Source organism: Lissotriton helveticus, chromosome 5_1 (assembly GCF_964261635.1).
Source record: "Lissotriton helveticus chromosome 5_1, aLisHel1.1, whole genome shotgun sequence".
In the NCBI taxonomy this organism is placed as follows: Eukaryota; Metazoa; Chordata; class Amphibia; order Caudata; family Salamandridae; genus Lissotriton; species Lissotriton helveticus.
In genome coordinates this window covers 1,129,593,863-1,129,611,754 of record NC_136065.1, presented here as the reverse complement: position 1 = coordinate 1,129,611,754, position 17,892 = coordinate 1,129,593,863, and the positions used below count along the sequence as shown (strand labels likewise).

General features: G+C 44.7%; 1 protein-coding gene across 1 annotated transcript in view; it reads left to right on the top strand.

Moving 5' to 3' along the window:
• XPNPEP1 (X-prolyl aminopeptidase 1) overlaps positions 1-17,892 on the top strand; it is a 410,780-nt gene that overhangs the window by 169,917 nt on the left and 222,971 nt on the right. Inside the window, exons 10-11 of the mRNA XM_078643742.1 lie at positions 3,407-3,488; positions 4,569-4,779. Of these exons, the coding sequence (XP_078499868.1) occupies positions 3,407-3,488; positions 4,569-4,779 (293 nt within the window). The remainder of the gene's footprint in view (positions 1-3,406; positions 3,489-4,568; positions 4,780-17,892) is intronic.

The window sequence follows — 17,892 nt, the reverse complement described above, 5'->3', positions numbered from 1 at the left end:
TTTATCTGACATGCTTTTACGCTTATGTCATTTTTCTTATGTGGTGTTAAGAGTTCTCTCACCCTCATTTATGTGCTTAGTTTGGTTTATGAGTTCTCTTACTCATCTCTGCGCAAATGTTTTGCTTAAGGGTTCTCTCACCCTCATTTCTGTATTTAATTTCGTTCATGAGTTCTCTTACTCATGTCTGCGCTAAGTTTTGTTTAGGGTTCTCTCACCCTCATTTGCATCTTTGTATCCCTGTTTTTGGGATGGGTTTAGCTTGTAATCCTATTTCCCCTCATGGTTTTACCATTAGTTAACCCTCATGTCTGGGTTATAAGGTTTAAGTCTTTGTTTAGGACTTTATACCTTCTCTACCTGTGTTGGACACCTTGTTGTACGTTTTTGCGTGCATGTCGCACTGTGCGAATCTCTCTTTTGTGTCCAGTGTGTAAGACGCCCTGTGCATCACATTTTTCTCTATGTCTTGTGTAAACTGGTTGTGCTTCACTTTTTACCTATGTGTTGGTTTGACACATTGTGCTGCACCTGTCCGTGCCGCGTGGAGTGGAAATTTTGCCACATTGTGCTGCACTTTCTTGTGCCGCGAGTGTTCTCAGGTCTGTCATTTGTAACACCTTCGTCTATGGGTAGCCCCATATTTTCAGTGTTCCTCACTTGAGGAGTGGAAATTTTGCCACATTGTGCTGCGCTATCTTGTGCTGTGTGTGTTCTTAGGTATTTCCTCTGTTACACCTTCATTCATGGGTAGCCCCATATTTTCTGTGTTCCTCACATGAGGAGTGGAATTCTTTTGCCACATTGTGCTGCACTATCTTGTGCTGCTTGTGTTCTTAGGTATTTCCTCTGTTACACCTTCATTCATGGGTAGCCCCATATTTTCAGTGTTCCTCACATGAGGAGTGGAATTGTTTTGCCACATTGTGCTGCACCTTCCGTGCTGCGTGTGTTTTCTTGGGTTTGTCCCTTGTTACACCTTCGCTTATGGGTTAGTCCCATTGTCGTCTTAGTTCCTCTCTTGAGGAGTGGCTTTTGGTGGCCACAGTCTACCTTCGTGAAGACGTTTTCTACATGTTAGGTCTTGCTCACTTGTTGTTTGTCTCTCATATTTCATTTTTCATTTTCTTCAGTATTGAAGGAGGAGGATGGTGTCAGTGTTAGTATTTACTGTCTCCTTCTTCCTTCTTTCCTGGCTTTTGTCTGTTTACCCTCTCGTGGTGTGGAATCCTTCTCATCCCTGGGTTTACGGATAAATATTACTATTGTATACTTTGATTGTAGATAATTTTCTTCTTCGCTCTCTGGTTCTTTTTCGTTTTCCAATTCGAGAGGGAGAGGATGTGTAGTATTCTGGGTTTAGTATTTATATTGCTGCACTTCTCTGCATCTAGCTACTCAGCCAGTGTGAGTGTTCCAGGTTAGAATGTGAGTGTGATTGACATGAATGGAATGCTTGTGTGACTGGTATGAGAGTTGGCAGTTGGAGTATGGGCTGAGTAGCTAAGAGGCTGCTCCTGGTGGGGCTGCTTGTTCCAGCATATTACTTCCTGTAACTCTATCAATGGCTGAATAAATCTACTTTACAACTCTACCTCATCTGCCTCGGCTACATCATTCTATGTATGTATGGACCAACATACTACAAACTCCCTCCCTCTTCTCCAGAGAGTTGTTTACATTTGTCTGGGCTTTACTTTCTTCTTTACATTGACAGTGCTCTGAGGTGCACCCTTATCTCACTCGTGGTGTAAAATTAGAAACGGCAAATGCTTTGCCGCAAATAACATAAAGAAAGTATTCTCTCTGTTCTTTATTGTTTACTAATTTGTCAGTCCAATATTAACGGGGCCAAGGAGGCAGCCTAGCTCTTAATCAAGAACAGTCGGAAACAATCAGGGGGGAAGAGCACCTTCGAGGAAGCTGTGCTCCGCCAGCTCATAGTCTTAAAGTGGAATTCATGGTTTGATCCATTTGGGGGCCTGAAGGGGCAGGTGGAAGCCAGTCTGATGGAAGCTTGGTTGCTGGTGTGAAATGTGGTCACATTTGTTTGCTCGCCCTGGCAGAGTTGCTCCTTCCTGCTTTATCAGACTTACCTGAACTAATATTTATAGCTGCACTGGTCACGTGATGCAGTCAGTACTCATTCACGGTGATCCATTAAACCACTGGTTCTTAACCTTTTCACTTCTGTGGACTCCCATTTAGGGCCTGATTATGATTTTGGCATGTGGGAGCCGGGCTGCCATGCCACCGCCGGCTCCCACATGGCCAAAGTCCACCGCCGGCCGCCCGCCAGACTACGAGTTTTCTTGTTGTCTGGCGTGCGGTCCATTGGCGGTTCCACGGCGGTGACTTTGAAAAAGGCACTGCAATGGGAGGGCCAAAGCCCGTTCCCGCACAGCATGGACTCTGCAGTCCATGCCGTGCAGGAAAGGGGGTGCAGGAACACGGGGCACAACATGTGCCCTCTGCATCCCCGTAGCTTGAGGCACCAGTGTTTCCTCACCACCTGCCTTTTAATGGCGGGCTCACTGGCATAAAAAGGCTGGAAGTGAGGAAACTCTTAATATGATTCCGGGACCGCCAGCATATTACTGCCTCCCACCGCTGCAACACTGTCGGGGAACGGCGGTTCCCGGGTGTTGCAGCGTCTGACAGTCAAACTTAAAATAGGGCATTCGGTCCGCCGGTGCGGCGGAAGCTGCCCGCCACCGCAGGTTTGGCGGTCCCGTAATCACCCCTTAATCATTAATTGAACTCAATATGGGGTCCCTGGTCCGGTTAAGAACCACTGCATTAAACTGTTTATATGTTTAATCCTGTTTAAATGGTTCATGTTCTTTTTGTTCTTTTGTGAAAATACTTATGTAGCCTACGTTAATGCAGTATTTACTTCCCTTATGTAAGGCACTCTGACACCCGTCTTGTTTGCGCTGTATAAAACTGCCCAAGCCCTGCCTGCGACCCCACCTGTCTCACTGCCTGCTTCTTCCCAGCAGATTTTTGAAGGGATGCCATGAAGTTCAAAATTTAGTGAGGAGATGGGCCATGGGATTAGATTATCTGAGATGAAGTTCTAAATAAAGAAACAAAGCATTCAAAATCGTGAGAAAAGCCGAACCATCTGTTAAATGTTGCCCTAGCCTAGCTTTTGGCGCCATCGTGTGATGGAATAGATGTACTACAAGTGAACGATTTACCTTGGACGTGTTCATTTGAACATATACATTTTACCTTTCTTTCATTCTGATTTATAATGACTCTCACAGTCCCCATTCCCTATATGTTTCTGTAACATAGTTATTTTCCCTTTCACGCAACTACTCTTTCATTCACTCCAATTTCCATATTCTGCTATAATAATTTTGAAAACCTCAACAAAGCTTTTTGTTTTTTTATCTAGGGCTGTTCAACCTCCGCGGCTCCGACATAGAGTACAACCCCTTGTTTTTTGCCTATTCCATCATAGGAACCGACACAATCAGGTATGTATTTTCCCTCCACTATATAATGTCTACCCTAGAGAAAAGTGCAAGTGACTATCGTAGATGCATTGCTCGTATCTCTGTAAACGTTGCTGGCATGTAGGTTCAATCAAGGAGTCAAGAATCGAGCTTGGCGCACTGTGAGGTTTAGAGAAATCACTTTTATATCCCTCATTATTGTGTTGTGGATTGAGTGACATTGGAAAACGCTTATTTCTTTCACAAAGTGTGGCGTATGAGGTTATGTTTTTTTATTCTGCGTGTGCTGTTCGCTGCGTAATGCTTGGTGGCATGTCACAAGAAATTGCTCTTTAGTAACTCATTAAGCGTTGAGACTTTTTCGTCTCAAGGATGAGCACTTTTCAATATTTTCAAAGCACGGGGATAGTGGAAACTGAGAAGAATGCGATTGGTAGGAGTACTCGGAGAGAGAAAACACAATATTTTCTAAAATAGCAACTATTTTTGAGGACTTTTAAAGCAGAGCGTGAGAGAATGTGTGCGCGTTTTTGTTGTGTATATTTAAATATTTTTGCTGAAATTATTCTGACATCGCACACAACCCAACTGAAGGCGCATGTACCCAACTATTTATCAGAAAATACATTAGGGGGATGTAACACCCCCAACACCCTCCTCCCCCAAGCTAAGCCCATGCTGGTTCCAAGAAGTTCTTGGTGAAGTAGCCTGGGCCATGCCAAGAGTCATTTAAAATGCCATGGTCTCTTAAGTTGCTTAGGGCATAGTGCTTAATGTCTAGTGCCCATGTGAGAGCATAATATATTGCACATACCTTTTCACTTTTTAGCTGTGGGTTTCTCGAATGTTAAGGGCAGATGCATATTCATCTCACTAGACAGGTATCCAACGTCCCTCAGACCAAGTTATCTCCAGTTGAGTTCACTTCTGTCACCACCTATATAAACCAGTCACAGGGAAGGCATCTCAACCGTCTCATAGGAACAATTTATCAGGGTTTGATTAGAAGCCTTTAATAAAGGCGGATGTTTCTTTTCTAGATACAACTTTAGATGCATGTTATGCTTTGTTAACAGAAATATTTTTCAATACTTCTTCCAGGCTGTTTATCAATGGTGAGCGCCTGAATGACTCTGCAGTTAGAGAGCATCTGCTTCTTGACTCACCGCCGGCTGCTGAGTTCAAGGTCCAGGTGGAGCCATACGAGTCTGTTCTGCAGGTTCTGCAAGCCATCTGTGCCAACCTGGCAGCAAAGGAAAAAGTGTGGATCAGTGACAAAGCCAGCTACGCATTAACTGAGGCCATCCCCAAGGTTAGTATGATTTTGTTTATTTGATGAAGAAACTGCTGAAGCTGTCGCGAGTGTTGTGCCATTTCTCCATTTTATTAAAATGTGTTCTTTTTTTGTGTTCAAAATATTTTATTGAAATTTATAAGCAGGTTATACATAAAGACATTACAAAAAAATATTACCATAGAACTGAAATACCTAAAGCACTTGTGGGATCTTTAGCTGGCTTTGGAAGAACATTTATTAAAGCTTCTGTGAATGAACCAGAAGTCGTTCCTGTGGACCCAAAAAACTTAAAAAGTTTAAATAAATAAGGTAACAAGTGTGATTGAAATTCTTTATAAAATTCTGCTAGTATCCCATCAGGACCAGGAGATTTGTTTTTTTAAGGGATTTAATTGCTAATAAGATTTCATCTTTAGTTATGGGAGAGTCAAGATCATTTTTATCAGTTTGGGAAATCTTGGGTAAATCACAGGAAGTTAAAAAAGAATCAATTAAAGATTCATCCTGAAAATCCGGTTTGTTATATAATGTAGAATAAAAATTCATTAACAATATCATTTTGAGAAAAAGCAATTCTTCCATTAGAACCTTGAATTGAAGTTATTATTATTATTTTTTTTTTAATGCATAAATAATTAGTTAAGAGTCGACCAGATCTATTGATGTTAAAGCTAAATCTGGCTTTAGCATTAGACATTTGAATGCCTGCTCTCTTACTAAGGATAGAGTTAAATTCATATCGCAATTTTTGAAGTGCAAACTTATATTGGGGATCATTAGAGGTAATAAAAAGTCTTTCAAGTTTCGCAATTTGTTTTTGTAATTCTTTAATGGACGCATTGAATGTTTTGTTGTCATGTGCCATAATAGAAATCCCTACCCCTCTAATATAAGCTTTAAATGCATCCCATCTGTTAATCAAGGAGGTAGAACCTTCCGGATTAAATGAAAAATAATCTTTTTGGTTTGTTCTTATCATTCAATACAATACCAGTGTTCATTCGCCACCTAGATTGTTTAGTATATGTTGATTCTAAATTCAAAAGTAATGAAATCGGGGCGTGGTCAGAGATATATCAATGTTACCAATTCGAGGCTCTGCAACAGAATTAATTGTCTAGAAATTAATAAGCAATCAATTCGAGAATGGTAGCTATGAGGGTTAGAGAAAAAAACAAAACTTTTTTCTGTGGGAAAATGTAATCGCCATAAATCTACTAATTTAGTAGTTTGCATAAAAGCTTTGAACGCAAAATACACTTTAGAAGGATGAAATTTAGTAAGAGAAAGTCTATCCAATAAAGGATCAGAAATTATATTAAAATCTCCTCCAACAATTAAAGGAACATTTCCAACTTTAATACCTCTGTAGCAAGAGTGGACTAGAAATTAGGATCATCTGCAGTAGGGCCATAAACATTTAATAAAAATAAGATTGTATCATGAACTTTAATTTTTGCTAATATATATCTACCATCAGCATCAGAATGTTTGCTTAAAAGTTGACAATGTAATTTTTTTGCAAACAGAATAGCCACACCATTTATTTTACCAAGAGCAGGAGAAGAGACAATCATATCAGCCCATTTCTTTTTAATATAATCTAAAATTTTGTCGTCAATATGAGTCTCCTGAATAAAACAGATATCCGCGTTATACCTTCCTAAGTAATCTAGAATTTTTGTATGCTTAACTGGATGACGCAACCCTTTGACATTTAATGACACTACTTTCAGATTATGAACATTAGCCATAATAGAAAGGGATAAGAAATGAGATCCAGAAGAAAGGCATAAGAAAAAGAAAAGCAGAGTAGATATAGGATGAGAAAAAAGAAGAGAAAAAAGTAGCTCCAAAACAAACCAAAGGATAGAAAAAAAGAAAAGACATGGAAAAAACGTCAAACGGAATACATAAATGTGAAATGTGAAACGCACACACGGTCAACAAGTATGGCCAGAACCGCTGGAGCCCTACAGAAGAAAGTCGTAGTATCCTGTCAGAAAAGGCAAATCTTTTATAACTCAAGTATTGGAGTCATGAGTATCCATTGAATGCTGAGACTGTTGTTCAATGAAATGTCTCAAATCTTCAGGACGTTGAAAAGATTTGGAGAAATTATCCTTCCTAATACGCATCGTCGAAGGGTCAAAACGTCCATACTTGAAACCAAGATGTCGAAGATGAGTCCGGAAAGCAGAAAATTCCTTGCGAATTCCCACAGTTTCTTTGACATAATCTTGATGAATAAAGATCTTATTTCCATTAACCATCAGTGAAGGGATTTCACGTGCTGCTTTTCTAATTAAAACCAAGTGATGGTGACGAAGAACCTTAAAAATCATTTGTCGTGGCTTAGAGTGATGAGGGTTTCGATGAGAAGGAATTCTGTGTGCCTTATCTATTTCAAATTTCTCAGGAAATTTAAGCTGCAAAAGACCAGGAAGCAAATTTTCCAAATATAATCTGCAGTTAGCTCCTTCAACATCTTCAGGTAAATTAAAAATGCGAAGATTGTGCTGCCTATTGCGATTTTCCAACTCCAGCAATTGAGAACATAAAGGTGAAATTTTTGTCACTAGAGGAGTGAAAGAGTCAATTTTAGCCATATTATCCTGAATTTTAATTGAATTATCTGAAATTTTCAAAGATAAACTAGCCATTTCCTTGCGTACATTTTTAACTTCCGACGCAATGGACTCTGTATTAACTCACAAAGCTTGAATCTCCTCTAATATTAAAGATAAGGAAGGTTCAGACGACTCCACAACCTTAGATTTAATAGGAGGTGGGGAAACTTGCTGCCTCCTTTTATTATTACCAGTAACTTTATTTTCTATTATTCACAAAAGGTAAAGTGGAAACTGCAGAAATAAAAGAATCCAATCCAAAATGCAGTAAATATTGTGAAAATGAAAGATAAACCACTGGTGCAGCAGCTAAAATAGGCTGGGGGCGTGGCTAGGCCCAAGCCAGGCCCTTTCCTAGAAATGCACTCCGCCCCCCTGAATGAGAAACCCTGCTGTATCTCAGAGCTGGGCTGGGTCCAGGAAAGAGACTGAGGAAAAAGCGACTATGAAGGCTCCAAAAACGGCGAAATTCGCTGCTCAAGACAGGTGAGCACTCCTCAAGCTTCCCGACTGATTTGTGTGTAATCCCTGACCGGAATCGGCGTTTAAATCAAGAAAACGGGAGCAAAAACGCGCTAGAGAAAAAGCGCGACGGCCATCTTTGTTTGCGTGCTCGCGTGTCTCCCTAAAATGTGTTCTCAGAGGGGTATTTTTTCTATTACATTCAATCAATCAATCAATCAATCAATCAATCAATCAATCAACAGTATTTGTATAGCGCGCTACTCACCCAGTAGGGTCTCAAGGCGCTGGGGGGAGGGGTTTGTTACTGCTCGAAAAGCCAGGTCTTGAGTTGTTTCCTGAAGGAGAGGTGGTCCTGGGTCAGCCCTAGGTGGATGGGGAGGGAGTTCCATGTCTTGGCGCCAGGTAGGAGAAGGATCTTCCTCCAGCGGTGGCTCTGCGGATGCGTGGTACGGCGGCAAGGGCGAGGCTGGCCGATCGTAGCTTGCGGGTGGGTGTGTAGAAAGTGAGGCGGCTGTTGAGGTACTTCGGGCCCATGTCGTGGAGAGCCTTGTGTGCGTAGGTTAGGAGTCTGAACGTGATCCTCTTGTTGACGGGGAGCCAGTGCAGGTCTCTCAGGTGGGAAGAGATGTGGCTGCGGCGAGGGATGTCCAGGATGAGTCCTGTATGCGCTGGAGTCTTTTCTGTAGTTTGGCAGTGGTTCCCGCATAGAGGGTGTTCCCGTAGTCCAGTCGGCTGGTGACGAGTGCCTGGGTGACTATCTTCCTGGTTTCGGTGGGGATCCATCGGAAGATCTTACGGAGCATGCGCAGGGTGTTGAAGCACGATGACGATACGGCGTTGACTTGTCTGGTCATCGAGAGGGAGGAGTCCAGGATGAAGCCCAGGTTTCGTGCGTGGTCCGTTGGCTTGGGGGTGGTGCCCAGGGCAGGGGACCACCAGGAGTCGTCCCAGGCGGAGAGTGATGATCCCAGGATGAGGACTTCCGTCTTGTCTGAGTTCAGTTTCAGGCGGCTGTTCTTCATCCACTCGGCGACGTCTTTCATCCCTTCGTGTAGGCTGGCTCTGGCGGTGGCGGGGTCGTTGGTGAGGGAGAGGATCAGCTGGGCGTAGCCGATGATGTTGAGGTTGTGTTGGCATGCGATGGCTGCGAGGGGGCTCATGTAGGCGTTGAAGAGGGTGGGGCTGAGTGAGGATCCTTGTGGTACGCCGCAGATGACTTCGGTGGCCTCGGATCTGAACGGGGGGAGGCGGACTCTCTGGGTTCTTCCGGCGAGGAACGAGATGATCCACTCCAGAGCCTTCCCTTGGATTCCGATGTTGTTGAGGCTCTGTACTAGGGTGCGGTGGCAGACCGTGTCGAACGCCAGGTCCAGGAGGATGAGGGCCGCTGTTTCCCCGTTGTCGAGCAGGGATCTGATGTCGTCGGTGGCTGTGATGAGGGCGATCTCGGTGCTGTGGTTGGCTCGGAAGCCGGACTGCGACGGTCAAGGGAGCCGTTTGTCTCGAGGAAGGCGGAGAGCTGTCTGTTGACGGTCTTCTCGATGACTTTGGCAGGAAAAGGGAGGAGCGAGATGGGGCGGAAGTTCTTGAGGTCGGTGGGGTCCGCTGTTGGTTTCTTCAGGAGGGCGCTGAGCTCGGCGTGCTTCCAGCTCTCTGGGAAGGTGGCGCTGTTGAAGGAGATGTTGATGATGTCCCGGAGTTGGGGTGCGATGATGGAGTCGGCCTTGTTGAAGACGTGGTGGGGGTAGGGATCGGTTGGTGATCCGGAGTGGATGGTGTTCATCGAGCGGGTGGTGTCTTCGGTGCTGACCGGGGTCCAGGTGCAGAGGGTGGTGGTGGGGGGCGTTGGTTCGGTGGTAGGGTGCGTGGTCTGTGCGTCGAAGCTGTTGTGTATGTCGGCAATCTTGCGGTGGAAGAAGGTGGCGAGTGAGTCGCAGAGGTCTTGCGAGGGTGTGATGTCGCTGTTTCCGGCGTTGGGGTTGGAGAACTCTTTGACGATGCTGAAGAGTTCTTTGCTGTTGTGGGTGTTGTTGTCCAGTCGTTCTTTGAATGTTGTCCTTTTGGTGGTGCGGATCAGCTGGTGGTGTTTGCGGGTGGCGTTCTTGAGGGCAGTCATGTTTTCTGTGGTCTGGTCGTGGCGCCAGGCTTTTTCAAGGGTGCAGCAGTTTTTCTTGGATGTTTTGAGTTCGTTGGTGAACCACGAGGCTTTCTTGCTGTCGGGTCTGCTGGGAGGGTTCTTCAGTGGTGCGAGGTCGTCGGCGCAGTTGGTGAGCCACTGTGTGAAGGTGCGGGCTGCTACGTTGGGGTCCGTTGCGCTGGCGGGAGGGTTCAGGCTGAGGGAGGTGGTGAGCTGGTCGGCGGTGATCTTGCTCCAGCGGGGAACCTGTTGCGGGTGGTGGTGGGTCGTGGTTCTTCTGAAGCTGAAGTGGACGCAGCTGTGATCCGTCCAATAAAGTCCGGTGGAGTGGCTGAAGGAGATGTGTTTGCTGGAGGAGAAGATGGGGTCGAGCGCATGGCCGGCGTAGTGGGTGGGGGTGTTCACCAGTTGCTTGAGTCCGAGGTTGTCCAGCAGGGTGGTGGTGTTGGTGTCGTTGTTTTTCTCCAGGTGGAAGTTGAGGTCCCCTAGGAGGATGTAGTCCGCGGAGGGGAGGGCGTGCGGGCTGATGAAGTCTGCGATGTCTTCGCTGAATTGGGTGCGTGGTCCCGGGGGTCTGTAGATGAGGGTGCCTCTCAGGGTGGTCTTGGGGTCGGTGTGTATCTGAAAGTGGAGGTGCTCGGCGGCGGTGAAGGTGTCGTCGGAGTTGGTCATAATGCGGGTGGTGTTCCTGTGGACGATGGCGATGCTTCCTCCGGTTTGGTTGACGCGGTCCCTCCGGGTGATCTTGTAGCTGTCCGGGATGGCTATGGCGATGTCGGGCGCTGAGGAGGCGTTCATCCAGGTTTACGTGAGGAAGGCGACGTCTGGTGATGTTGTGTCGAGCAGGTTCCAGACACCACCTCCTACTTCCATTTACATATTTTTTCCACGTTCTTCAGATGCACGTACATAATTTCCTCCATTATTTTTTTAAGTTTTCGGAATTGTTTTTCTGATATGTACTACAGCTTCTTGTCAAAATGTCCTAGCTATTTATTGAGGATATGCCACCACTGCAGATTTCAGGCTTCAAGCTTTGGGCATTTTGAGAGGCAGATATTTTTTTCAGACCAACAAAGCACCAGCATGTTGTGGATTAAAATTTCTCTGAGGTGTGACAAGTCTACACTGATGGACACAAAAACATTTAGAAAGAGACAGGCCAAGTAAGATTTTGTTGGCTAAGGTCAGCTGTGGAGTGGCCTCATGTACTAGTTCCCCATTAAAAAATAGGCCACCCTCTAAGGATACACTCTTCTGAGAGGACTTATCACCACAAGAAACAAAAAACCCTAGAAGGAGCGATCTTCCTTCTCAGTGTCAAAAAGGTTGATTCTGAATACTGTAAATGGACCTTTTTTATTTTTACATGTGCTCATACTTTCTGAGAAAAGGCTGAACCTGCTCGTACCACACTTCCTGACCACATCAAAAATCAATGTTCAAGAATAATTATGTCTGGATTGGATGCAGCTAGGCCAGCCTTCTCAACAAGTAGCTTGTGAGCTACTGGTAGCTGTCCAGCTACCTGCAAGTAGCTCTCCTGTCTACACCCTGGTCTCCTAAATTTGAAGCATTTTCTTGGTTATATTGATAAAGGCATACCAAAATTGATTGTGTATTCAAGATGAAAATCTTTTTTTAGAACTCATAAACTGATGTATGAAGAAAAGTAGCTTAGTTTTCAAAATATATTCAAAGCTCATATCTGAGTGATAAATCAAGTTTTGTTGGACAGACATTATTATTATAGGGTTTTGTAGAGCGCATAGCTACCCGAGGGCGTCCCAGCGCTAGCATCTAGACAGCGGTTGCGGCAAGGTTTATGAAGTTAATTGCTGGAATAACCAGGTCTTGAGCAGTTTCCCGAAGGGTAGATGACGGGATTCAGCACGGAGGGGTTGTTGCAGTGTGTTCCAGAGTCTGGCCACATTATAAGGGATTATTACTACTATCATAACGTTAATGCCAAGGCCATAAAATCCCAGCTGATGTGTGGACGTACTTTAGGAAACTTCTGTTGCTCTAAGCTCTCTCCATGCTCGGCTGCTAAATTTGGTATTTTTACCTCATTTTTAAAATTGCTTAAATTTTTTTTACTTCTGAATCTGCTATCATTTTTTTCTTATAATACTAGTCCTTGCTGCTAATCAGAAATCTGACTGTTGCACTTTATTCAAATTGGATTGTGAAGGGGGAGAGTTGTGGTATGGGGCATCATGCTGCTGAACATTCTTAGAGGGCTCGTATTCTCTCTACCAGTGGTCATTTTGGTTTGGCCACAGAGGTGTGCAGGTCAGAATTCAAGTGCTCATTACTGCAATGTGCCTGATCAGCCATAAAAACCGTCCGATTGCGAGACGGCACCAGGAATACTACCGGTTTTGACATCACCCCCAAAGAGAGCATTCAGATATGATAATCTAGGTCAGACTTACTCAAGTGGCATCCAAAAGGTAAGAATGAGGGTTGTGGTACCCTCAACTTAGAGAACAATACAATTAATTGCTGCACACATTGCACTTGGAATACTGACTTGACCAACAACAGTGGATTGCCTGCATCGACTATTAGAGAAGGGGTAGAGGTCCGGGAGAGGGAATCGTATATACAGGAGGAGATCATCTGTGCTCTCGTTAAGGTGCGCTTTGTGATTAAACATAAGATGGAAGTCTGTGATTTGATTCAATTCTTGGTTGTTTATTATGAAAACCAGGGCTAAGGAGGACTTGGGCCGGATCTGGCGGCAGCGGTCCCTCCATGCTAAGCCATTGCGAGGCTTGACCGTTCCTTACCCATGAGTGGGGTGCTTGCCATTATATCCAGAAATTCTGTTAATTGCACCTTAGAACCTGGGCTCGCAAGACCCCTGCGAGGTGGCGCTGTTTAGATTGAAAGCTACTATGAAAAACACTCTCCCCAGTCTCTTAATCTACCACCTCCTGACTCTCTAACTCATTTTCTCAAGGCCTAGGGTCAAGTTTTTTAACCTTTTATTGCTAATTCCAACTTCACGATATTGGGTGATTTTAACTTTCCCCTTGAAGATAATTCTTGTAATGATTCTAACATTCTTATGACAATTTTTGACTTTCTGAGATGGTTAAATCAGCCACTCATATTGCTGGCCACGCTCTGGATGCTATTTTTACTAACCATCCGGGCTTGGTGGCTGGGGATATTCTCCCATTAAGTTGGGCTGATCATCGGTCATTGACTTTTAGAAATGCAATGCAGTGAAGGAGGAACATGCACAGCAAAAATGGGTATCTTAGAGAAATTGGAGTAAAAGTTCTTCAGATTATATGGATTCTGTTCTTAAAAAGTCCCTAGTGGGAATCAGCTTTTCGCAGGTACTGACTGCAGAAGATTTTAGATTGGGTGAAGACCGCAATAGATCAGGTTGCTCCAGTGAAAGCAAAGGTCTGTACCAAAACCAAAGCATCCGCTCCCTGGTTCTCAGACAAACATAAAGACTTTAGACAGCAATGTCTGAGGCAATAATGGAAATGGAGGTCAAACCTTGCCTCCGAAGATAAAGTAAAGCATAAAAGTGTGTTACTCATTTTCAAATCATTGGAGGCATTTGTGGTGCTTTTGACTTTGTCCCAGTACTTTTGTATTGAATTACATGGTAACACGAGGTCCATGATGTCCACTTGGATATATGTACATCGCCAACAAACAGTCAACATTAAGTTAGCCTTTCGCAGTCTATAAGAGGACAAAACACCAGGTCTCCCAAAGTATCGGAACACCGCTTATTTGAAAGGCTTTGTTATCCTAGATGCACCGTCATATGCAGCTGTGGGTTTGCGACTCTCTCACTAGGGACAAGGGCTTTGTATAGTAAATTAAGGTTGGCATGTTCACACAGAAGTCCCTGTTCTATCCAGACACACTCCGTTCTTTATACGTCTTTCTAGAAGAAATAGGCAAGCTGTGCCAGCCGATAAGCTTTAAAAGAAAGTGTCATATCTGGAAATTGAAGACACCCCTGATGCTGTATCGGCTTTCGGCGTGCAGAGCTGGGGACGAGTCCTCTGTCCCCCCCCACAAACATAGTCTATCATAATTTTGGTCACTTTCATAGGTAGGTGTCTCAGGACGCCTGCAGGGATCATGCCGAACAAGCAATTGATTCAGGCGCTATAACTATTTTAATTGTCTAGATGCGCCCCCAGAGGGATGAAATTGGGAGCATTTTCTGAAATCCATTCTGGTGGTTGTCAACAATAAATTCATATTTTCCTGAGCAGCTGCGAGGACATTATTCCCAACCTGGACCGCTAAGTTTATGGTTGTACCATCCGCCCATTGACACTTGGAGTCTTCCAGCAAAGCGGGTGGTGTTTGTTGGTTTAACAAGAATGCTTCACACTTCCCCCTGTTATTCTTCAATCCCAAGAAATGACTGAAGTCTGTGACCAATGTCCTCAGTACCAGGAAAGAGGTGTGCGCCTTCAGTAGGTGCATGAGAATATCATTAGCTTGGAGAACCCTGGCGTAGAGCAATAGCTTTGTTTCACTTGCCAACAATGTGTGGGGTTCCTTGAATTTTGATCCCTAAAGACTCAAGAGCCAGGAGAAAGGAGTGGCGCGAGGGGGCAATCCTGTCTTGTTTCTCTTGGTAGTGGGGAACCGGTGTGATAGTTGAATAAAAGCATTCCTCAAAGCCGGCTTTCACGAGTGTACTAAAGAGGTATGGCCATTCGCTGCAATCAGATGCCTTCTTGACATCAAAGTAGATAGTCACTTGCCTTTTCATGTCTCTGTTAGCCTGCCAGATAACGTGAGAGAGTAACCGCATATGATTGGAGGAAAATCTCTGGGGCGCAAAGAACACCTACAAATCGTGGACCAGCAGGGAGATGAACGGCCAGAGTCTCTTAGCTAGCACTTTGGCGAGTATCTTCTTGTACGCATTAATCAGCCAGATCGGTCTGTAACTGCTTCAGAGCTGTGGATATTTTTCTGACGTGGGAAGTAAAACTATGGTTGCTGTGTTAAATTCCGGGTAGAGGGAGGACATTTCCTTCATTTGGTTAGAAACCTTTGCAATAGAGGAGCCAGAGGTGGGGCATTAATTTTGTAAAACTCAATGAGGAAGGTTGTGCTACGTAAGTGGGCATTTGTTTTATGACCTCCACAATTTTTCCGGGCGACACGTCGGATTCCAGTGCACCACCAGCTTCTTCTGTTATACTGAACAGAGCTAAGCCATCTAAAAAAGCATGTACCATCGGGGAGAGCCATTTAGAGCTTTTTAGAAAAAGCCAGGAATTGTTCTGTAATGTGTTGATATGGGTGAGGAGTCCTGTGCTTAACCTAATGGCTGGAATAGCACGTTGGAAACCGGCCTGCTTGAGCTGTTTTACCAGCAACCTACCGGCTTCTTCCACAACACCATCTTAGCCTCAGTTAAGCGTTGACATTTTTCTCTTGTCAGGTTTGTGCGCAGGATGTTAGTAAATGGATGTTTGATTGTTGTGGCGTTCATCTCGGTCTCTACATGGTTGTTTCTGTCATAATTTGGGCCCGCATTTAGCCCTTGCACGCAGCTCAAAGTGTCTGAGGAGGGTCTACAAAGCCATCAATGGAGTCCAGGTTTTCCTGAAGCTGGGTAGGCAGGGTTTGTTTCACGTTTGGGTCTTTAAACAAGAAAGTCCGCATCTTTCAAGGGCCGCTGGGCGGGTGGATAATGTTCAGGTCCAGAAGCAACCGAATTGAGCATGGTCAGAGACGATGTCAGTGACAATGTCACAAACATGGAGATTAGGGATCAATGAGCCCAAGAGAAGAAAGAAATCAATTCTTGATTCTGTAGAGTGAGGATGGGAGTCAAAGGTGTAGACTCTTTCCCTCGGGCACAAAATTCTTCAAGGTTCCAAGAGGAATTGATTGCTGAGCAGATCTAGTAATGCCATTCAAGCTCTACTGGATCTAAGTTCTGAGGGCGAATGAGGATGGTGATGTGCCAGTCTCCTCCAAGAAAGACTTTGATCTGCCCTAAGGCCAAGAGCAGACAAAGTTGGAAGGAAAAAGTTAGTTTAGAGTAATTAGGTGCATAAATGCTTCCTACAAAAGAATGCTACAATTGTGTTGCCCATTTGGCTACCGTATATCTGCCCTCCTGGTCCGACCAAGTCAAAACAACTCAAGTGACCACTATTTTATGTAGCTATATTATGGTGTCATCTTTCTTAGAAGGTGTGCCACAGGCCTACATCACTTACCCCACCCAGTCCCTTTTAAGTTTAAAAGATTTGTCCTGCGAGAGATGAGTTTCCTGTGAAAAGGCTATGTCTGGATTATGGGCAGCCAAGAAAGACCGCACCTTCTTGCGTTTGGTGTAATTATTTAAGCCCTGGGCATTGAGGGAGAGTACTGTCAAACTGTAGACAAACTTGTTCAACTAGCATGCTTCCGGGTGAAGAGACAGCCCAAAAGGGTTGTGCGATAAGAGAGCTCACAAGATGTGTCTGCGCATTGCTATTGGTCAGAATAAGAGAAAGAAAGAAGCTATTGCCATAGAACAGATGCGAAAGTGCAGTTGAGTAAACTTTAGTCAGGGAGTGGCAAACATGCCCGACCTTAACAATAAAAGGATGAAGCACTGTGGGTGCACATAAGAAAGTAAAGCACTGTTGTCAGAAGTGTCCCTGTTAGGTTTTATTGGGGACCGAGATTTTTCAACGGGAGAGTGACCACTCTGCCTTTGGGGTTGATATGAGTTTTATCTTTGGTGGTGGTGATCACCAGGCATTTTTGTTGATGTTCCAGGGAGTCGCCAAAGGGGGCGAGTTTGCCAGTAGCAGTCATCCGTGGGGTGCAGAGGAGGAACTCCAAGTTGTGACCATTCCAGGGTCACAAACCGAGTCCAGGAACCGTTACAAGAGGGAAGGATCAGAATACTCACGGATGATGCTGTTGTGTATAATAAGCATGATAGCTGGGTCCAGAAGGCCAAAACGTATGCCTTTGTTTTTTTAACTGTGGACAAAGTGGCAGGCACTGCTGTTGGAGGAGAGTAGTTTCAGAGGAATTGTTAGTCGCTGCTGCGATTCTCTGCCCATTATGTAGGTAAGGGCCATGCCATTGAAATAGTTGGAGATTGCTATGTGGTTAGTCATGGTGTAAGAGGCAGGCTATAAGTAGACAAAGGTTACCTAGTGCGGGTTCAGGTTGCGTTTTCAGCCGATGTACTCTTTAGAACTCCAGGGTTGGTCAGAAGTGGTGTTCAAGAGGGTCGTTAACCAGTCTGTAAGCAATTGTTTGGTGCTGGGCCCTTCTTCTCTCTTAAGCACCCCGAAGAGGCGGTTGTTATCGCTGTGGTTACAGTCTTCCAGGCCCGTCGCCCTACTTTGTAAATTTCAAACTTCGAGCCCAGGTCCAGGGCCGGTGCATTTTTACCTCCAAGTCTGATACCCTCATGTCCATGAGTGCCAATTGCGACTAGAAGGAGGTAAATTCGGAGCAAAGACTTTTGAGTTCTGTGGCCACTGTTGCTGTGAATTGTCACAGTCAACTTGATGGATTTAAGCTGCACAAGGATCATGCACAGTGTAGTTGACTCCAAAGTGGGAGGAGAGGCGTGTGTGGGTGGTGGTCATTGGCCGAATACTGCCTCCTAAAAAAATGCAGAAAGGATAGCAATATAAAAGAAAGAGCACAGCAGTTTAGGTGGTAGCTGGTGGGTCTGTGAAACATGATCAGCACTGGAGTGAGCTGAGGTAGGGCTAATATGTCGGTGCCCAAAAGTGGGTCCTGCATCAGGAACTTGGGTCTATTGGAATCTCTTAATCAGTGGCAGCTCTTCCACTAAGGCGGAGGAACATCGCCCCAGTGACTTAAATAGGAACAATAAAATGATAACAACATATAGTTATTATAATT